At 40.3% G+C, this 23832-nt stretch overlaps 1 protein-coding gene across 6 annotated transcripts in view; it reads right to left on the bottom strand.

The window, feature by feature from the left end:
- Nucleotides 1-695: 695 nt before the first annotated feature.
- The window catches only part of LOC128877584 (ETS-like protein pointed), a 177945-nt gene continuing 154808 nt past the window's right edge, over nt 696-23832 (bottom strand). For all 6 annotated transcript variants that reach the window (XM_054124999.1, XM_054125003.1, XM_054125000.1 and 3 more), the window contains 5 exons: nt 4491-4691; nt 3499-3807; nt 2615-2893; nt 2087-2384; nt 696-2015 (listed from right to left, as the gene is read on the bottom strand). In XM_054124999.1, coding sequence (XP_053980974.1) covers nt 1952-2015; nt 2087-2384; nt 2615-2893; nt 3499-3807; nt 4491-4691 — 1151 coding nt within the window. In that variant the 3' untranslated portion in view covers nt 696-1951. The remainder of the gene's footprint in view (nt 2016-2086; nt 2385-2614; nt 2894-3498; nt 3808-4490; nt 4692-23832) is intronic.

The raw sequence follows: 23832 nt of genomic DNA, 5'->3' as shown, positions 1-23832 counted from the left end.
TCGACGTTTGCGTTCGTGAGTCGCTTTCGAAATTAGTACATTGTTAACCACGTTCCGATAATTATACAGACGTGTCTACATTATATTCCGTATTACATACAGAAAACTTAACAATCGTGACGGATATTGTCAAGATCCCTAAGTTTTGGGATTAGCTAAATTTCCATGAAAACATAGTTCTGGTCGTGGTCGATCATCGATCGACAAGTTTCTCTTTTATATAGATTTATTATCGAATGTCGTTTTATCATCGTTCTTTTTTTTAACCGTCTTTTTCTATCCGGCTCTTCACGCGAACGTTCAACAAAACGCAATTAAAAGGAAGCTTAATTTACGTAAAGTACGTAGTTACATACGTACACATATAGATATGTAACGCGCGTAAAAAAATTCCTCGCTCCTATAGTTTCATCCGTCGTAACGTATCAATATACTCGACATTATTACAATTACGTCCAACAGAACAACATTTTTACAATTTAGAAAAAAAAAAAATAAAATAAAATACACTCGTTCGGATACGGTGAATCACGTAAACTAATCGTAACATTATCCTTGAATTTCATCTACGCATACTTACCCCATTGTTCTACGCATTGGACGTGTACATATTATATACAGTTCAAGATCGCAAAAGTATTCTTCTATTATATCGCGGGTTTACACATTTATAAATGGAAGATTTATAAAATGAATTTCTTCGGAAAGTGGATTTCTTTTTTTTTGTTACATGCATACAATGTAATTATAGATACGACTGAAACGGTACTTGAAACAGAAAAGTGAGACGAATTCGTCGTTTCGATTTTCTTGTTAAATATTGTATCTACGAATCACCAGTTTTAAAATGTTGGTCGAATGGGAATGTTGCATAATTTGCTAATACCTTGATTACCGAAGATTACAATTATTGTTTTCTATCGCAAGTACTGTTCCACATATCTATGACCTTGAACACTGGTTGCACGTCGCCCCCTCTTTCGAAAACAATTTTTCTGTTTTATCGTTAGGAAATAATAGAGATCAACGAAACGTAACGATTTCGTTAAGGAAAAAACGCGCCAAAACATACAACTTGCAGCGAAATTAACAGCATACCTTTTTCGCGCTCGAAACGATCTTAAATATTATAATTCTCCGACGTTATATTTGGGCCTGGTCGCACATCAGACATCGAGAGAAAGTGAAATAGGAAAATCAATGATAGTATAAAACGAGTGTTTACAGTTGTTGCAGCTAGCGAGCTTAAAAACGTAATACTAAACTTAGTAATAATCTACACGTAGAAAAGCATCGAAATGTTGGATTGAAAGCTCGCCGTCTAATAAAATGGTATAATGGCTTCATTGTAGTAAAATTATAGTAATAACAATCACATATGGTGTCATCTATCAACGAGATATTAACACGCACGTTTAAAATGATGGGGACATAAATAATTTAGACGCATCGTGTGCTCGACGTAGTGCTTAGAAATCATGTAACATTAAAAATATATGTATATATATATATTTATATATATTTATATGTATAATATATATATATATATAATATGTATAAATTGTTGAGTTATTTCCTATAAATATCTTCTAAAATCTGGCTTGGCAAAATTAATCACTTAGAAACAAATTCACAATTTTTTAGTCATTAACTTTAGGCACCAATGGTATGCAGACCCTGTCTTTGGTACATACGACCGATTCGATTTTATTATACCCAAACAAGGTATAATTGTAATATATCTGAACGTAGAAGACATGGATTGTTAGTCTTCCGCCATTGACAAATTCTTTCGTTAGCGATACACCGTTGGTTTGTTCCTCCATCGTTTGTTCGTTACACATTGTTCGTTACATTTTTTTGTCGCATCTTTGTTTCAGTGCGATATCTACGAATTGCTTGGATTCTTTGATATACGACACGGTCCTTGAACACGTCCAGTAACAAAAACTCAGTCTTCTTCCTTCTTCTCTGGTTTCAAGTCCACCATTGCATGGAGTTCTTCTGGACTGTATCTGCAATCAAACGCACGCAAATAATGCAACATTTTGTCGTCAGAATAATTAAAATAACGTTGCATACTTACCCTAGGAGACTCTGTAAGTCACAGACAAAACGGTAGACGTATCGCTTTCCAGCGGTCTTGTGTATAATGTTCTTGTCGTAGTAATAACGAAGACCACGGCTCAGCTTCTCGTAGTTCATTTTAGGCTTGTTCTTGCGAATGCCCCAGCGACGAGCCACCTCGTCCGGGTCTGTCAGCTTGAATTCCCAGCCATCGCCGGTCCACGAGATGAAGCCTTGGCATGATTTGTCTGTTAGAAGTTCTAACAGAAACTGCCAGAGCTGAATGGGGCCTGAACCAGTGAAGCAAGGTCCACTGCCTGAAAAATTAACCCATGGAATATAATAAGAATCAAATATATATAGTGTGGAGCATTTAAGACCTGGCACTTGAATAAATTCTTTACTTTTTGATGATTAAAGAAAAGAAGTCGAGTGTATAGCTGTACCCACAATGAAGCTATCGATATTAGATTATTTATCACCAGTAAATGAGTTATTCAGGTTCTCTGTCAGGATGCTATAGCAACGAAAATTTCAAGGGGCTTACTTGTGTAACCGGCGATCATCGCGCTCTGCAACAGAGGCTTCTGATCCGGATTGTTTCCGATAGACGAGGGATGATGGGGATTCGAAGAGTCTCGCGGGCCAAGTCCTGCGAGAAAAGCGGGATGATGGGACAGGTGTTCTCCAACGGGACCGACTGCCCATTGATCACCGCCAACGCCGCCACCTCCGCCACCGCTTCCGCTTCCAGGAACCGTTTGGAATGGCGTCGCGTCGTACTGCCCGTAACCTCCACTCTCGCTGTATCCCTCATGATAGCGACCTGTTGCAAGCAAACACTTGTTAACACTTCGATCAATGAACCAAATGAATAGATAGGGGAAGACTCGTCTAACGCGTACTTTTTCAATTTCTTTCCTACTATTACGCTTCTTTCTGCTTTTCATCTTACATATTTTTCTTGTTAAAAGGTTTAACACGTAATGCGAATTAGTAGTAAATGGAAAATACAATAAAAAATATTTCAAGTAGTATGAGTTTGGCAAGTGACTCGTAATTCGATCATTTAGCTTGGAATCACGTCTATCAGACGTGCAATTCACAACGGAGAATGCCGCGCGCGTGCCAAAGACGTGCTCCGCCTAGAATGGTCGGCGTCTTAGCCGACGTTTGAAGAATACCATCGTTTGACGAAGTTATACAATAGTAAACTAAAATTTTTTAAAAATTCTTCATTCGATATAATCGAGGAATTATGCTTCATCGCGGTACTTCATCACAGACGTTTATCTAACTTTTTGCATACTTAGCTCACGAGTTTGAGTAGATTTGTTGCACAGAAAATGGATTCGAATGGTTCTAGATTTGAATGGATATTTTACATGGATATGAATGGATATTTAACGCTTCAGCAGTCGTTCAACTCACCTCGGGGGTAGTTTTTGTACGGCGACGGTTGGTACTTCGGCTCGAGGTGAATACCAGTGGTGCTGTAAAATTCTGGGGAAGCGTCCAGATTGTAGGGATGGGGAGGCTGATGATCCTGCGACAGGCTGTGGTACTCCGAGGCCTCGTCGTATCCGGAATAGTGAGCTGGAGTCATGTAACTCTCCGTCCCAGTTTGGCTGACCCTGAGGTCGCTTTCATTGGTCCCTGTACCCGCGAGATCGTTGCCGCTCGTCAACCCTCCGCCACCACCTTGCAGGTGTTCCGTTATATGGTGATTGCTGTAGGTCGCTGTAAAGTAAATGGATTCTTAAAAACTTGTACAACTCTTTCTACAAGACTTCATATAGATACATACACTTCTCATGTGACTTGGACACGTTTTTAATATTTTATTTACGCTCTGAGTATATGTTATTACTAGACTGCGGATCTTTATGCATTTATAGGCAATTTGAATGTGCAAGAAACTACAAAATGCAAACAATATGCAAGAATATAAAAAAGATTGAAAGTAAAGTTCATGTTATAATATTTGCAGAATATAATAATTTCCTATTTAGATTCAATTCTTGTAGGCACTTTCGCGAAGATTTTATTTTACATAAAGATCCGCAGTCTAGTTATTACGTACCTCGTGTCATTTTACATTTTGTTTCTTTTCTAGGCGGAACATTAGCCTTTTCAAACGATGACTACGTCTCTTAACCCTTTCCAGTGTAGTGGGACATACATATGTGTCCCAATAAATATATCTGGTTGCCGTTAGTCAAGTTACAATTGAGATTCACAGGAAATTAACATAATTCGCGCTGGAATAAATTGTCTTTTGTTTCTCTGACTACAGCCTTTCATTTATAGTCTATATATAGTATATATAGTTTATATATTTAAACAGAAAACGGGCATGGTCGAAAGGGTTAAGAATACACTTATAAATGACAAATTTGGCGCTTGATAGAGACAGTACTTACACTCCGTTTTAAGCTGGTTTAAGTTTCGTAGATGTATGTAAGCGCTGTTCGCGCTGTTATTGTTATTATTGTTATTGTTGCTGTTCGGAGTACTGGAATGAGAGTTCGGGGCTTGAGTGCTATGGCTATGCGGTGGAGGCGAGGTTTCGTCCCTCTGGTTCTCGTCTTGGCACACGGGACTGCGGAGATGATTGTAACCTCCTGAAAAAGGCGAAAAGAGAAACATTTTTTAGATTCATCCATTACGTATTTCAAAACAGATATAGTTACAGTAGATACAGTTTTTTGGTATTTAAGATCAACGAAGAATTCGTGGGGAGATCGTTCTGTTTGCGAACACAGCAGAACTATTAATGGGGAATCAGTAATTGTAGATGGCAACAGCCAAGTTTTTAGGTATCAGAGACACTCCTAACGTTTCAACGACTATCGATAGAGCTTACCTAGGACTTAAAACTCGGATTCACCTATGCGGAGGTAATGGATCTCAGGTAAGCCCTCGACACTTGCACGATGATCAAGTGAACTTACTGTTCCTGTATTGTGGACACCTAATCTGGTTCTACAGTGTTGGTAATGTAAGATTTGGATTCACTAATTCAGTATAGAGGTAATGGATCTCAGGTAAGCCTTCGACACTTGCACGATGATCAAGTGAACTTACTGTTCCTCTACTATGGCCACCTAATCTGGTTCTACAGTGTTGGGTAATGTAGGATTTGGATTCACCTATTCAGTATAGAGATAATGGATCTCAGGTAAGCCTTCGACACTTGCACGATGATCAAGTGAACTTATCGTTCCTCTACTGTGGTCACCTAATCCGACTCCACAACATTTACTAATCTTCAACTCGCCTATATCAATAACTCACAGAGCTTGAGGCTCGTAACGAGCAAGCTGACTGACCAAGCTCCTGACGCTTGGACTTTTATCAATTGAGCTCATCATTGCTCCACTGTGGTTGCTTAAACAGGATTATGGTTTTAGATGGGCTTCGAAGGATCTCCTCATCGACGATCATTTAAGCCAGCGATCATTGACCAATGAAGCAGCATGGAAAATCATTCCAACAAATTCCTAAGGATCGCGCGCTGTATCACGGGAGGCACGGAAACTGCGGGGAGGAACCGCTGACACGTGGGCGGCGCGCATCTCAACGATTGGCCAGAGGGAACTCCGCCTATCCTCGACTTCCTTTCTTGAGCACGAGAAGCCCATCACGCGCGCGCGCGCGCGCGCGTCCATTACGGAGGCTGCGACCGCGTCCTTCTCGTTCGGTTACGGAGCGCTCAACCGAGGCGATTTCGAGCCAGAGATTGGCAAATTTCCTTATTCAGATATACAAATTTCGAATGGCCAGCGAAAGACAAACAACTTTCGAGCTGGTAGTTTGATGGAAATTGTAACCTGGGTTATATTAAGGAGACTGGAAAGTAATGTCGTTTCTTTTACATTAAACTTGAACAAATTTTTAATTAATTAGATAATCGGCCTCGTTATCAACACCCTTTTGCCATCTAGTGTAGAAATTTTCAATGCCAGATCGATAAAAATCAATGAGCGAATGATAAACAAGTATTTGAAATTGCAAAAACGACATTAGTTTTCAGTCCACCTAATAAGATGAAATTGTACTCCACGTTCGATGAACGAAGGCTTGTAGCTGTTTAACGGAATAGAGTTTTCTTATTTTTCTTATTTTAGTCATCTGTTTAAATCAATTTTTTCCAAAATCTCTGTTTCGGACGAGGGGGTCTGGACCAGATTTGTCAACCAGAAGTGGTTTCCATTTTAAAAATAGCGACTCCATTTTGGAGTTGAAAAGTTTCTTTTTTTAATACTCTGATTCTTTGTATCTCGAGAGGTGACTCTCAGTCACCATTAGGTTTCACGCAGCAAATCTACAATACCTGATCTATAATGTAATCTTCTTTAGGTTTAATTTCTTTGGAGCTCGAAGTGTAAAATGATTGTAAAATGATTGTCGGCGAGGTAAAGGTGACCTTATTCTCAAATCTCGATAGCTTAGAATCCATGGCAATAGAATGCTAAGAAACATCTCGAGTTGCTGGCAGATACCAGAAAACAAGGCCTCGATTGCAAAGGGTTAAAAAATTCGAGATAAACGAAACACCCTGTACATTTGTACCTCAGTAATACTTTAAATGTCCATGAGGAATATAATATTAGTTAAATAACATAATGCATGTACCTTAAGTCATAAAAATATAAAAAAAGAATCTTTCAAAATTATAATGTTTGAAAAGGCACATGTAATGATTTCTGTTTGCTCTAAATGAATCCACACTAACCAAAGCAATTTTTATCTGTAAATTCATTATAACATACAAATATACTGTCTAAGAAACATCTGGAGTTGCTGGCAGATACCAGAAAAAAGGCCTCGAGTGCAAAGGGTTAATTTTTTGTATCTCGTAAGCTAATGTATCTGGATACCATCGATAAGGGGAATGGTCCAAGGCTGACCAATATGTCTGACCTAGTATGGTCAGTAACTACTGCCAGGACTTATATCTTTTTCTACTTACAGTAGATTTAGCTTACATTAGCTTGTTGGCAATCGATAATGAACTGAAACGTCTCGATAGATCGTTGTGAGGAGTCGAGTTAGTTACATCGAGAAACAAGGGAAGAAGCGAAATGAACGGAGGCGAGAAGAAAAACAAGAAAGATAAGAAAAGGTAAAATCGAGAAAAGCATTGATATAAGCGAATGATTTGTATTTAATTAACACTTTATCTACCGAGCTAATTAGAAACAGACTTTAATTCGAAAAAGAATTTTCTACAGTATCATATGCCAATCTAGGCTGACAATAATTCTTCCATACTGTTACTGGGTATATTGAAAGTCAAATCTGTTTCCAAACACTGAACCTTGTAAGTAGACAACCATCAACACAGTAAATAAATTCGAATAGCTAAATACTGCAATTTTAAAAGCCTAAAAATAGGCTCCCGGTAAATAAAGTGTTAATCTTTACGAAGTATAATTACGAAATATAAGCGAATTAACTGTATTCGATTACTCTTCACGAAAAAGCTATTATGTCACAAATGCATAAAGTACGCAGTCTAATTACTGTATAGAGGTTTACGACTCTTTTCATAGTCGAACCGATCCAAGCTCGTTAAAAATGTTTAAACGTTGGCATCAGACCCGCGGAACGTTCAATCTTTCGATAACGACGTAATCTACGGAGATATTGTCGTTGGTCTCCCGCGGACTTATTTTCATTAGCGATAATTTTACTGTTTGGAGTGTCAGTTTAATTCCATTAAGCAAAACCGGTTATGCAACAGCATCGATACTATAATAAAAATATTTTAAATTAAGGCAACTTCAATTTAATACATTTCTTCGTCTCCACTGCTCGGTATAATCAACCGAGAACATTTTTTTGGCGGAATGATATCGCCTTTACTTTCAGAACTTTTTTCTACATTTCTTCTTGTAAGTCTCGTCGTGGCTGTAAAAATACAGTGTTGTACAAAGGTTTTTGCAATTTTCTTATCGTGTTGGAGCGGAACCGTGTTATAGGATGCCGTGTTGTAGAAGGGCTACCTGTATCTCGATATTTCAAATATCGCTCTATTCTTCCTTGATTTGTAAGTTGTACAAACCATCTCGAAAGGTGAAATAAAATTGATGCTACAGAGGTTTAAGGCGTCTAACACTAAACCTATCACGACCAGTCAAAGAACAGTTTTCAAGCTTTTCTATACAGTCCTTATCCGTGCATTATTCAATTCAGTTCCACGTTAAATAAAAAAAGTGTCATTTCCATCTAATGCATTTAATCGTGAAAAGTGTCTTTAATACTCATCACGGTGGAAATAGTTACAAACGAACGCAATAATTCAACCTTGGTTAACGCGAAGCTATTAGAGGTGTATATTATAAAAAGAATTATAACGATGTCCAAAGAAAGTTGCATCAACTCCACAGTGAACGCGTTCAGGTGACTCCGAATACGGATTGCTTTGAAAATATCGATAGCTGGTTTTGCCATATAATCTACTAATTACTCGGAGCAGCGTGTCGGAAGCATTAGCAGTTTGCAACTCGACGAAACACTTTCCACATCGCGCCCCTACCACCTCCGTTAATGGCATGCAAGACAACGGCTTCCGCGGATTACCATAATCCGCCGTCTAAGCGTCGCGTTGCGTGAACAGTCGAAATTATAATGCGCACGATATGTGTGACCACCAGCCGTCGTTCCCACACTTATCCTTCTTAACTGGCGAGGAAAACAGGTGGCCCAGCGAAAAGACGCGACTCGTAACGAGCCAGGTATCGTCCACTGGAAGGGGCAGGGGGCATAATGATAGGATAAACTACATATTGACATGTTTTATAAAATGGAAACGACGAAAATGCACGTTTCATGCGTTATGTACATCCGTATAATATTCACAAAATATACAGGGAGACTGAGTTGAACTGAGTAGAAATTGGGTTGAGTTGTCATTTCTAAACAAAGATACTGAAACTTGATAAAGAATGAAGGTAATTTTGACTAGGCGAAATAAATTAATGCAACGATGCAAGTCCAAGTTAAAAGATGGAGGTGTAAGTTTATGCCATTTTCATTCGTATTTGAAATACTCTTCTGGAATTCTTGTTCTGTTTGTTTAGCAAAAACCGGTGAAATTAATTTTGACGAGGTGAAATAATTTAACGTAACAATGCAAGTGGAAATTAAAAAGAGATGTATGTTAACTTTTTCAATTCTTATGTGAAATATTCTTATTAAATTTTTGTTCTGTTTATGAAAACCGGTGAAATTAATTTTGACGATGTGGAATAGGTTAACGCAACGATCCAAACGCAAATTAAAAAACAGATGTTTACGTAAGAACGCGAGCAGTTATTTCGATTATTTTTTTGCTCCCAAGCCACTCCTTGGGTATTAATACAAATCGAAACGTAGCTAATAAATTGTTGGAAATGGGAAAACAACAAGTCGATCTCCGTCGATTAAAAAATAAATTATAACGTGAATTCGACACGGAGGATCTGATCGATTCGCTAGCGAGCAGGTTAACGAACACATCAGCCACCAAAATACGTTTTCGAGACGTCGCGGTCGTCGGGAACGGGGATCTCGAGGATCGAAGAAAGATCGCGCCGCGGCAGACTGATCGCTTCGCGATAATTCCCTCTCTCGCCTAGTAATTAACAGCGGACTCGTTAAGACGCTCCCGTCTACCACAACTCAGGGCAAAGTTCCGAGAAAATCAGTAGAGAGGTTACAGTTCGTTTCGAGAACCTCCTGTGTTCGTGTTCGCACAAACGATTTACCGATTTACCATCATCGGATCGACGCTGTTAATTCCAGGTGCCAGGTAGTACCACGGATATTCTATTAGAATTTTATTGGAAAAATAGATCGACGAGTAAAAACCTTGCGCAAGTTTTCTGCAAGCTTTGTATCGAGTTACGTTTCCGTCCTTAACCCTTTATTTACTGGCGAGACTTACAAGTCATGGTACTCTGTATTAATTAAACGCTTTGAAACCTATCGTGACTTTCAAGTCCACTTCTATGAAGTTCATTTATAATTTTTGGATGGCAGCACAAGCTTTCTTCCTCTTGGAAGCTTGTTAGAGACAACTCTATGAGATCATGTAAGATCAAGATGGACGGTTAAATTTTAAAAACTTTTGTGAAATTCAGTGAATAAAGGGTTAAGTGGATTTTGTAAATTTGTACTTTGCAATTATATATTAATATTGTACTCTTGGAACTCTGCTCTGTATTCTAAACTAGACAAATTTAGAGGAATTTAATCATTTGCAAGAACCACTCGAATTTGCCAATAACAAGAGTCACAAGCTTCTGAACGCCGATTGAATTAAAAAGTCAACGAATAAGGGTTTCCACGAGGTGTATTCGTCCCTGAAAGGGACAGTGAGAATCGAGAATTATCATAAGTCCACGGGTTCTCATGATCGCGACCGAGTTGGCCCGAGAACGGCGCGGTTAATAGGGCTATAGGGACGGACCCTTGTGCACACACCACCTACACCTGCACGGGCTGACGCGTAGCTGCACCTCGCACCCCATTTCATGGACGGTGAGCGTGGGAGTGCAGCTTCGAGCAGGCCCTCACGGCGCTCGCGCACCAACACACGCTCGTTCCACGTGCGTGCATAAGCATATGCTTCCACGAGCGTTTTCGTGCTACCTAAATGCACCCTCTAACTATGCGCGCCCTGTGTCTCCTCCGTCGTCGCGCGGGGAGCAAAAGGGACGGAGAACACGAACGCGGTCCGCGCTCGCGAGCAAACTATTCCGAAATTCCTGAGCATTCAGACCGCGCGTTTGTTCACACGGATGAACAATCGGAGCCGTAGCGACGAGCCCTTTTTCTCTCTCTCTCTTCGCTTCTTCGGCTCTTTCAAATACGAATCGAGCCGCGCGCTCTTTGGCTCAGGAATTTCGCGACTTGGCCCTTTAAACGTCGACTCCGCCCTTCTGGACAGGCTTTTCAGCGGTCTTCTTGTTTTTGGCGCTACCAGCCCTTTGAAGACGGGGCCACCTCCCTGGCGTCGTACCTGTAGGTACGATGTAGGGTACCGATCGCGTTTAACTGTTTTATATATACGTAGATTGTAAGGCAGTGATCTACGAACTGTTTGGGAAGACTGTTATTGAACGAAGAGGAGACGTTTCTTCGAGATTTATGTGCGAGGTAACTTTTGTATGTTTATCCTAAGAGGGTCCACCTGTGTAAGATTTACAAAAAATCAAAAATTTTGTTTCTACATATTTATCATCTAGGAGATATTACAATGACTGTCACAAAAGCATTTTACAAAATTCTGCTTAGTTCATTATTTTTCGAACCCCAAACGTGCCCGGCTAAGCGTCGTACTACTTTCGTACGAAACTTTAAACGCGTTTTTCTCGAAAGCACGTTTTTGGAAATGGCGAGCAGGATCGAGCAAAATCCATTACATGAATCGCGATGAAATTTTTTTTCTACAATTTTCAAACGTAATTGGTGGTACTGGCGGCGAGATTCATGTTAAAAAAAATTGTTTTCCAACGTCTATTAGCCATTAGACAGGGGAAAAAGATACCTTAAAATATCATTTTTTAGTTTATACGCCAGCCTATTAACAATTTTCAAAATTTTGTGAATATCTTATCGCCAGTATCTGCAAAATGTAATTATAAAGAAGGTGATCCTGCTCCTGAAAGAAATCCTGCTCGCCGAATGATTCTTCTTTTATACTTTTAAATGGTTTCGTTAAAGCGCCGTCTAGGAATATCCACATATCGAAACATTGTGATAAAATCAAAAATTAATGTTAAAGATCTACCAAATAAAAAAAAAATTATCATAATTGCACCAGTACTTTTCCTACAAAAAATTCTTGAAAATTGCCTTGAAAATTAAACGTTACCACCAATCGCAAATTTGTATCGTTAGTGCGAAGATAAAAATTACAAAATATGTTTCGAAATATCAACGTTGTAAATATGTAGCGTATATAAAATAAAAAGATTTTCATAATTTTCTCATAACCAGGAAAAACTTTGAAAACGGTCATTTGACCGGTCACGGTAGATTTAGTGTAACGATGCATCAGACAACAAAAGCAATAAATTTAATTGTATGAGAAATTATTTTAGCAAACACATGGTCGAACATTTATTCTACTCGAGGATTAGTGGCCTAAACGGAAAGTTCAGCGAGGTTCGTAACGAAAAACGATAAATCCTCGCATGACTCTTGATGGAAGCTATGCTGACGAAACTAAGAAAAATCTAATCCAAAGGATACGACCTACACCTACAAGCCTTGGTTAGTATCAACCCTGAAGAACTGGTGAAAGCCTCGAGCGTCTTATGCAGACTAAATCCATCGCCTCCGAGCACTCAAATTTTTCATATTAAACAAGGTTTCTCGAATTCTCCGTGTTCCAGCGGGTCTTCCCTGTTCCGAGAAGAACGCTTACAAGATTAATTAACGGAGCGGCTGCGGTCGCAATTAGAATACGATCCGTCGAGCAAAGGCCTTCTCGAAAGAGAAAGAGGAAAGCATCGTTGTGAACGCAACGTCTCTGGAAGTCGACGATGGGTTTCGAGTGAGCAAAAGCAGCAGCCGCGTATCAGCTGTGGAACAGGTGCCGAGAACTCCGCTCGGCGAGTAACAGCGAAAGCAACGAAGGAAGGCAGAAAAGTCGTCGGCGAGCGAGCGAGCGAGCGAGTGAAGCAGAGGCACGCGCCAAATCGAACGAAACACGCCAGTCGGCGTGCACAGCTGCTGCGCAAAGAGGCAACAGGAGCGAACCGGCGCGGCGGCCTCTTGAAAATTAAAACCTGCCCCACGAACACGCTTTCAACGCCGGAAGACCATTATCTTTCCCTCTCGTTCCGTCTTACGATACGTCGATCCTCCGTCGCGATTTCCTCTTGCTCTTGGCCCGTATCGGAATCGACCGAAACGTTTCCTCCCACGGACCAAATCTAACAGAGATCATCCAGATTCGAAATACGTATCGAGCAACGAACGAGAAAATCAATGGTTTATCTAAGGGGTGACCAACCCGCCTTGATCATTTTTGCGGCTCGCGAGATTCATCATACTTTTACAAAATATATCTATTTTAAAATGGCCAAAGTAATGAAAACCAATGTATTGGGCTGTCTGGAAAGTCCATGCCGATTTTTAGTACGCGAAATGGCTGAAAACAAATAACATGTATACATTCCTTAAAAGGTGGAAAAATTGTGGAACAAAATGGTACATATATAATTCAATAAATATACATCAAAATTCAAATATGTCTTCGAATTTTTCTTAAAAATAGGCACGAACTTTCCGGACAACCCAATATTAAAGAAGTATTATACATTAATTTTGCATCTATATATTCATAAATTAATAAACTTTTGCCAGAAAAGCGGGAAAAAGTAGTAGCTTTTGAGGGCAAATATTTCGATTGATACTTTTATATATTTTACTATTGAAATAATTGCTCAAAAAACATGAAAAAACAGCGACTTTCAATGCGACCTCCTAATAGCTTTTGTAAAGCTCTTTCATATTTAATTATCAGCTACATTAATTTATCGATCGTTTAATTTTTTTTCGTTTTAGTAAAACTATGAAAAATTGTAAGATTCGAGTGCTTTTACGTCACTACTGGAAGCAAGAGTCTAAAGCTACTGAAGCTACTTTAAATTCTTGCTTCCAGCAGTGATGTAAAAGTACTCGAATCTCAGAATTTTCCACGATTTTACTAAAATGAAAAGAAATTAATAAGTAATAATGAACAATCAATAAATTAATGTAGCTAATAATTAAATATGAAAGACAAATATATGAAATATATTTATATATGAAAGACTTTACGAAAACTATAAAATGATATATGTATAACACTTGCATATAAAGTAATTGTAATGACTTCCAAAATTGCACAAACTGAAACAACGTAAAAAACTCACGAACTTTTGGTTCACCCTAATATAAGAATTAACACGTTGCGTTAATAAGTAATATACGTATGTTTTTATAGTTTTGATTGTATAAAAAAATCATTTAGCCTGGTAGGAATTTTCACGATCATTAGTCTTGGCAACGTGTTAATAAAATGCAAGAAACTTTTGGAACTACCTAATATACGATGGAAATACTTCATCGATGTTGAACAATTTTTTCTGTTGATAGAAAATGCGTTCATCGAGCGTAAGCGGGACAATTTTTCAATTAGATATTAGAGATTCACGCGAAGATATTTTTATCGGTAGGATAATATTCTTAATAACAAATGAATGTTTTATGAATAGTGTTATGAACTGTTACTAAAACTTATGACAAAAGCATTAGACTACGATAGATACCTACACCTATATATTCAAGGAGTCTTTCTAATTGTCCTATAAAAATCCCACGTGAAACAGAAACAAACGTACCAAACCACAAAGAATAACCACCACATTCCCTTCTCCTTCGTTTCTCTATTGAAATAAGTCAAAATTAATATATCGTTTCACATTCGATACGATCGATTTGATATCGGTATATTTCGGTTAATTTATAAGAAGCGTTGGTTGTTGATTTTTTAATGTCTTTGATACACTTCACTGTGCTTGTCGTCCTTGTGCTATTAACATTTTCAAAATAAATATCTTTCACTTAATTAATATAAAGTGTCTAGATTATTTGATCCCATATTCTAATATTCTCCAACGCGACAAATCTCAACTAGTTATTCGAAGCAATCTCCCAAACAATTCGCGGAGAGAGAAAGAAGTTCGATGAACCGAAGAGGAGCCAACAATGAACAATCGGGAGCCCATCCGATAAAAACGCCAAGTTCAACGTCGGCGTGTAACGCGCCAACTTATTTTCCTAGGTCAATTAAAAACTCGCTCGTCCAACGTAGGAACGACGACAATGGACAATCTCAGCCGGTTCTATCTGATGGAAAAAAGAATTTTATCGGTGCCGGGTTGCACCGCGGTGGAAGACAATGTCGCAGAAACGACGCGGAGGAACCTCGACGTGCACAAGAACGCGGCAATTGTGCGATACGGTGGTGCTTGTAAAAAAGTCGTCCTCGACGGCAACGAAATCGCGCATTGTTCGGTAGACTGGTGACCTGCGAACTCTCCCACACTCTGCCTGGCTTGGCTCAGCTCGCCTCGGCTCGACTCTCTGCGCCGTGTTTTTTTAACCAAAACGTCTCCACGTTGGCGACGCCATGTAGCGCGCGACGCGAAAATTTATGTAAAATTTATACACGCGTTGCTCTGCAACTCCCCGCTTTCGTGCAGGCGATTCGGCTCGACGCGATCTTCGCGATCTGGTTATTGTGCGACCAGGCGAAATAATGGGATATATTCTTTACGATCGAAATATTAGGTAGACTGGAAAGTAATGTCGTTTCTTTTACATTCAATCCAAACAAATTTTTTAGAAATTTCTATTTTTAATTAATTATGTAATCGCCCTCGTTATCAACAGCCTCTTGCCATCTATTGTGCAAATGTTCAATGCCAGATCGATAAAAATCAATGACCTGATGAGCGATAGACAAGTATTTAAAATTGCAAAAACGACATTACTTTTCATTCCACCTAATAGGAATACGGGGAAAAACTTTGTAGACTACGAATTTTACCGGATTTTCTGCTGCACGATACGATTCCTTACATTTGGGTTGTCCAGAATGTTCTTGGCAATTTTTAAGAAAAATTCAAAGACACATTTGGATTTTGATATACAGGGTGTTCCAGATCTCAACCTACAAACTCCGCTGACATGTTCGGGAGGTCATATGTTGTACATTATTTAGGAAACATTTGTTTATATAGCATTAAATAGTTGCTAACGAATCTTCATGCGTATCGTATTTTTCCACGAAATGTTCTTAAGATTCCTCGTCCAAGCGGACACTCGCGCGTCAGTGTTCCGTCCGCAAAGGGTTAAAATACACCCTCTGTCCCAAAACTAACCGAAATGGTTCTAGTTTCAATTTCTAATTTGAGTCTACTTTTTAAGTTGAGACTACTGTCACGCATTTAAGTGATAGTAGTTGATATACGTTCATCGAAAAATGAATAAAGAGCAAAGAATCAACATTAAGTTCTGTGTTAAAACGGTAAAAGTGTTACGGAAATGATCCAAATACTTAAAATTGCTTATGGAGATAATGGTTTATCAAAGACACAAGTTTTTGAGTGACACCGACGATTTAGAAAGGGCTGAGAGGATGTGGATGACGATAAACGTTTAAACCGGCCATTTGAAATGATGACCGAAGAAAATATCGAAAAATTGCGTAATTTTGTGAAAATTTCAAAAAATTCTTCAGTGAGTGAGTCTTCTCATCAATCATTACCGATTTTTTGAACAAAATACCAATTTTTTTACTTCAACATCCTCCATATTCTCCCGATTTGACACCCTGCGAGTATTTTTTAGTCTTTAAGTTGCATTCGGCGATGAAAGGAAACCGCTTTGTGTCAATTGAAGGTATTCAACAAATAACGACGAGCAATATCAACACTATTCCAATCACGGACATAAAAAAGTCATTTGATGCACTTTTTGAACGTGCAAATCGATGTATTTCGGCTAAGGGAGAATATTTTGTATAAACAAAATGATTATGTCAAGATTTTCTAATTAATTCTGTTATTTTTAAAGCCATTCCGGTTAGTTATGGGACAGAGGGTGTATTTCTACCTAATTATATTGACGCTAGGTTTACGGCCATTTTGATCTACTCTGAATTTCACAAGAAAAGTCACCAATCACTTGTGCTGACTTCTGTACATTTAATTCCAGTAAATCGACTTCACTCGTGAAAGCATTACTCCGCTACTAGAAATCTAGTAAGAAATTCGTAAAGTTTTTCGGTGAAAATCAATCCTTTCTTTACGGCTATTCAGTGAAAATCGCTCCTCTCTTTACGTCTATTCGCGAGGCAGTTAATTTCTTCGCGCGTAAAGGGCATGTTCAAACGATTTGTGTCTATCCTCGTTCCCTAATGTAGCAAAGTGCATCCATTGTTGTGGCAAACGATCGTCGCAAAGATTTCAAATCCAATTCTCAAAGCGTGCAATTCTGACCTTGCACGGCACCGCTTTATCGACGATTTAACGCGAAGCCACACCTCGCTGCGAGCGACGTGCACCGCGAACAAAAGGAGTCCGCGTTACAAGCAACGATATACATAGGTTACGGATCATTATGCGAACGGGGGAGGCGTTATTATCGAACGACGTCGACCGTTGTCTCTTTCGTTCGACGAAGACGAACGGAAAATTGCGAGGAGGATCGAGCAAACCGAGTGGAACCGCCGATTTCGTTGCGCGGGAGTCGTTGCGTGCTACGCGCGAACTTTCCATGCGGCACAAGCGGTATTACGTTATCCCCGATACCAGAGATGGACGAAACGCTCGCTTGGAGAACAATTTCGAATAAAGAATGAAAGATACACTTCTAGTTTGTCGGAGTGATTATCTTGGCAATCTTCGATCCAACAGAAACTAATGAAAACGAGTTCAGACGAGTTCTGTTACTTTCATTATTACTTTTGTGAAATTCTTTTGTTTCTATTTACTATATCGCGGAGGAAATATTACAGAGGAAGACTGACGTCGAAGAGGTTTTGCATAGTAGTCAATCTCTGTACGAGTACGAACCGCGTATTCAATTTTCCTACGAGCATTGGCTTGATATTAACGATCAAAATAAATTTCACGTTGTAACGAGTAACGGTTCAATCGTACGAACGTTGCGAATAAATCATTATACAGAGTTTCTATTCGTCCTGTTATTGAAGTAAGACTTTTTCTAAGCTCCCTCCCTGGTGGGAGAGGGGAACGAGTTACGGCGAAGGTGACGGGGTTTTCTGGACAACGACGAAAATTTTCCCCTGCGTCTCGTTCGTAGCACCGGTGATGCACTTTAATGCAATTGCAGACGACCGACCTTGGTCGAACCGGCCAATTAGGCGCACAACGTAATGGCACGCGGCACGAGTCGGCTGAACGAGACGCGTCAGCCTCCACGACGAAAATGTACGACCCCCTGGACGAAGATTAGGCCCGCTTGGCATTGATTCTGGCCAGGCAGCGCGAGAAAGTGGACCGCGACGCGGAAGTTTTCCTTCTTGAATCGCACCGTGTGCTTTTCCATCGTTTGGAATAATACGAATCGTCGATAGGGGTGATTGGGTGTGGCCTCCAAGTCCAATTGGGCAGGTTAAGGTAAAACCAGGGTACGATCTACGGGTTACCTTCAAAAATTCACTAACCATTTTTTTAACTTAAGTTCCGATGGGCAAATCAAGGGAACATTGAACTAAGGTCTAAATTCTGGGTTACTCTCAAGAATGCACTAACCATTTTTAACTCGCAAGGAAATAAGATACCAAACGTACCTTCGAAGCTTTTGTGCTATTGGGCGTTAGTTTTTGTAATATTAATTGTTAATGTTTATAGAGTTTCGTAAAGGTCTCGAATTTGAATACCTGCAGATTAGAAAGCTTATCGGCACAAATTACACATCATATTTTATTATAATTATAAAAATTGACGCTGGTTTATAGTTTATAGTTAATAAAAGAAAAAGGAAGGGGCAACAAACTGTGAATCTGACGTTCTAACCACTCAACCGTAATCCGTAGATGTGTAATTACACTGGAGACCTTCCAACGGATGATGAAACTTTATAAACATTGTCAATTAATATTATAGAAGGGTTATGATGTTTGTATAGGTTATGATGACCTATAGAATAAAGGTCTAAATTGTCGTGTAAATTCAAGAACCCGTAGATGGGACCTCTTGTTAGCTCCCAATAGGCACATTAAGGTAAAATGGAACCAAGATCTAATTCCTGAATTACTCTAAACAATCCGCTAACGATCTTCAATTTAGCGTAGAGAAGAATTCTCTTTCTTGATGGAATGTAAAATATCAAATGAATCAGGATTCAAGAAGATTCGAGGATCGACTTTGATTTCTAAAAACTACTTTCAGGTTCAGTTTCCGAGTTATTTATTAGGTTGTCCTAAAAGTCTCTTTCGTGAGTTGCATTCAATTATTTTCTGTGGCAATGTTTATATAAATAGACAATCTAATTTCTTAGATATTGATGGTGTAACAGTAATGGAGCGAAATGAATTGTACACAATTTTGTAATGTAACATGGAACATGAAATATTGTGTATGAATTAATTATTAATAAAACGAAAGAAACTTTTGGGACAACCTAATACAAGAATTCACTCGCAAAGATCTTGTACAGATTAACCAAAATTCAAGAAGATCCAAGTATCGATTCACTTCAGCCTAAAAAAAACTGTATCTAGAAGAACGGGGCTGTTCTTAGATCGAACGGGAATGATCTCGAAGTGAAAGCTCGAGAAGTACTCGCTTAAATGTCGACGACTTCTCCTAGAGAAATACCTTTTCCAAATATAAACCAGAAGCAGTGATGGGCAAAATCGTAATCGCAAATACGAATACGATTGTAATTGAATGTGTTCAAGTTGTGATTACGAATACGATTACAATCGTATTTTGAAAGGTTTACAACCATAGAAATTCTTTACCTCAAAACCGACATCAGATTCGTGTTCCTTACATTAAAAAACTTACAAAACCATGCTTTCGTCAAAATAAAAAATTTGTAAAAAGTTACCCTATCTAGGCTCTGCTCTATGGGCACAAATTTTAATTGAAAATTTTTCATTTTTCATTTCGACGAATGTATGGTTTTCTAAGCTTTTGAGGGTGAAGAACACGAATCTGAAGTCGATTTTGAGGTAAAGAATTTCTATTGCTGTAAACCTTTAAAAAATACGGTCGTACTATCTAAGGGTTCGTTTCTCCGATCTCTACGATTTCAATAAAAACAGACAAAACCCTCCGACGCCCGAGACTCGTTTCCCTCAAAATACCTGTCCTTTCACCGAATCGATCACGTCAAAGTCAGAGGGACGAGATTCCAGAAATGTTCGTGTCCCTGTCGACTTGTCGCGTGTATCGAGCATCGATGGAAGTCGCGAGGGAGGATGAGGCGAGTGGGTACCTGGCGTGTGGGTGGTCGCGTCCAAGGAGACCGGCGGCATGCCGGTGTTCCGTGAGACGGCGTGCTGATGCGGATGCTGGTGGTGCGGATGGGTGAGAGGCTCCGCCTCTTGATACGAGGGGTAATCGGCGTAAAACGGTTCGTGGCCTGTCATCAGCGTGTCCAGCATCTGGAGCACCATCTCCGAAGACGCAGCGGCGCTGCTACTCGTCGTCTGACCGATATCGTTCCCGTACGTGCCGACGATTATGGCCGGCGCCTGCCCCGAAGGCCGCGACGTCTCGACGCTCGCGACGCCCGCCGTGACGTCCCTTTGACTCTCCCGTTTCTGGCCGGTGCTCACTGTTCGACGCGCACCTACTCGCGCCGATGCACGGGCGCATTCGTGCAGCCGCCTGTTGTTTGCTCTCGATCCGATCCAGCGAGCCACTCGTGCTACCACTGCTCGATCCTTACACCGTCGAGCATGTACGCGACGATTCACTGATACGAAGATGCGTCGCTGACCGGGACTCGACGATTCGCATAGTTGTTCACCGCGATCGTGGCCACTCTGGGCTTCAAACACGTAGACGATCACCGAATCCCGACTTCTCAACGCACTGTTTACTTTGACTTAGGTTTCTCGTCGGATCTCCATCGAACGGTTCCAAGTACAACGAAACTCTTCGTTTACACACCGTCCCGAGTAACTCGTCCAAAGGGTTCCATACAGACTGACGATCCACCGACACGTTCACTGTTCCCATCCACAGAGGCACAGTAATCACAAAATTACGTGCGATCCTTCAACGAAGCACTTCGGCGGGTTCCGAGGAACCGAATCGCACCTTTTATCGCAATCGTCTACCGCGGATGATCGGTGTATCCTTTGACCGCGTACTACGCGAACTCGCGCAACAGATGTCCCCGAGAGGGTGGTAAGTTCCTCGCGATCCACGGGACACCGAGGACCGATGATGGGGTAATTAGCTCCGAAACCACTTGGAGGTACTTGGAGTCGATTTCGTGTCGCGATAATCCACGAGAAGAGCGCGTGGACACTACTCGCGGAGAGGATCTGATAGATCAAAGAGGAACAGGTAACCGCGATCGACGATCGGCGACGGGACGACTCGGAGGAAGACGAACGAGACTGCGAGTAAGAAGAGACGCGAATTGTGCGTAGAAGAGAGCTTCCTCTCGCGTGTACTCTCCACTTGACGGGAGCGCGCGTGTCACTGTGACGAAGCGCCGCGCCGTTTCCGCTCTCCGGTCCTCTGCTCTCCCTTCCTTCGCGCCCCTCCATCGTCATCCCTACCATCCGCGATCATCGAAGCTTCCCCTACCCCTCGGGTGGCTTCGATTCAGCCAGCTGCGGACCGCGTTCCCGTTCGCTGCCACGCTGCTGGTCGCGCGTGGAGGTGGAAGGGACCACTGGCAGGGGAAACTACCGCAGAGTGGGGACGGAAAGGGTCGTGGAGGGGCGCCACGCGAGGGTGGAAGGGAACTCGAGGATCAGGAGGGGTTCACAGACGCCCCCTCGAACCTTCAACCACCTGCTGCCGCTCGAGAGCGATGTTTTCTGCGCGATGGATTTCCGAAGGGGCTCTAGGAATAAGTTTCAGAGTGCTCCGGAGTGCCAAGTGCTTCTTGGCGTTCGTTGATAGTGGCGTAAAAAAAGATCGAGATTCTCGAGACTCTCGTGTCTCTGAAGGATATCGCACCGATTTGGGAAATTCGGAAGCTGACAAACGATGCCATGATAACGGAGCTGTACTTATGAAATACGATGTATTATATTAGGTTGTCCGAAAAGTTTCTTTCGTTTTATTATTAACTAGACTGTGGATCCTTATGCAAAATAAAATCTTGGCGAACGTGCCTATAAAAATTCAACTTAAATAGGAATTAATTTTATTCTGCAAATATTATAACATGAACTTTACTTTCAATATTTTTTATATTCTTGCATATTGCTTGCATTTTGTAGTTTCCTGCACATTGAAATTTCCTGTAAATGCATAAAGATCCGAAGTCTATTAATAAGCAATACATACACAATATTTTATGTCTAATGTTATTAGGTAGACCGAAAAGTAATGTCGTTTGTTTTACATTAAATTCAAATTTTCCAATAAATTTCTATCTTTAATTCACTATATAATCGCCCTCATTATCAGCAGCCTTTTGTCACCTAGTGTGCAAATTTTCAATGCCAGAAAAATCAATGAGTTGATGAATGATAAACAAGTATTTAAGATGGCAAAAACGACATTACTTTCTAGTCCACCTAATACATTATTGAATTGTGTACGATTCATTTTGCTCCATTACTCTTACAACATCACCATCTAAGAAATTAGATTGTCTATTTATATAAACACTAGCGCACAAAATAATTGAGTGTAAATTACGAAAGAAACTTTTGGGACAACCTAATATGTTTCTTTTGCATGTTATCGTTTCGATGACTGACGCTTCGTCATGTTTGTTCCGTCTTCGTAAATATCACGAATTTCTTATATCAACAAGGTACTTCGCTATTTCACCTATCTCGTTATGGTTTCCATTACATTCATTCCGAAAGACCTAGAAACCACTTATTTGATTCCTATACAATTCATATTGTTACCACGTTTCTATTTGAGCTTAAAAAATGGGCAAGGTTTTTCTAAACTACCAGAGTTCTATAAGTTTAAGAACCACTGTCTCAACGAACCTAGTCAGAATTAATGTAACCGTGTGCGCTGGCTTGCGAAGGTGAACGCAAACATAATTACCGCGGCGTTAGATAATTAACCGACGCGCAAAGAACACGGTTATTACTCGTTTCGCCTAATGACGAGAGGACGACACCAGAAATTCGAAAGGTCTTCTCCAGGCTGTTCCCGCCGATTCACGATTTAACGCGAAATCTCGTTTCTTACGACGCGTAGTTAACTGCGCCTCTAATTACGCGAGGCGGTTAATTGAATTTTAATCCCACGTTTCCTAGTTATTACCCCTGTCTTTTCACGAGAAACGGTCAGTTTCCGCCGAGGCGCGACTGATTCGGCGTAAAAAGCCGTGAGGGGGGATCGGATTTCACGCGTTTCGTTTCCATCTTGGACGGAGGTCAGAGGTCGCGAGTCGAAGCTGTTTCCAGGGGGGTCGAAATGAAAAAAAGTCCACTTTTTACACAAAAAAAGGGTTATTATAAATTTGAAGAGCAGGTATATCTCACTAAAATTACTGTTTTCATTTTTTGTTTAAAGTGGACTTATTATATTTTCAAATATAGGGGTCCGATGCGCCTGGGAAAATATTTGAGCTCCATGCTCTATAATTTAAAAACATTTACTTCTTGAATGTGCCATTTTCAAATATAACAGCTCGTATAACAACATTTTATTCTACATTTTCGATTCAATTTTTCACGTAGAATCACCCCCTACTCGTTTGTATTTATGGGACACCCTGAATATTTGCGTATCAACAGTTTGCCCTAGAGTCATACGACCTACGAATCTAACCACATTTTACTGTATACCAACAGCGTGGACACAGTCAGTGCTATTGAGAGTAAAGATATCTTCCACCCACGTTTCAGTAAACTGGTCCACTCTATTTTCATTGAAGTAAGAGTAACAGAAGGTGAAGTCCAAGGCGAAGATGAAATGGAAGCCGTGGACTGGAAAGGAAGCAAGAAGCAAGAAGCAAGAAGCAAGAAGCAAGAAGCAAGACGAAGACGAAGACGAAGACGAAGACGAAGACGAAGACGAAGAC

Source organism: Hylaeus volcanicus, chromosome 5 (assembly GCF_026283585.1).
Source record: "Hylaeus volcanicus isolate JK05 chromosome 5, UHH_iyHylVolc1.0_haploid, whole genome shotgun sequence".
Taxonomy (NCBI): domain Eukaryota; kingdom Metazoa; phylum Arthropoda; class Insecta; order Hymenoptera; family Colletidae; genus Hylaeus; species Hylaeus volcanicus.
Note: the sequence above shows the minus strand (reverse complement) of the source record. Positions and strands in the feature narration are given on the sequence as shown.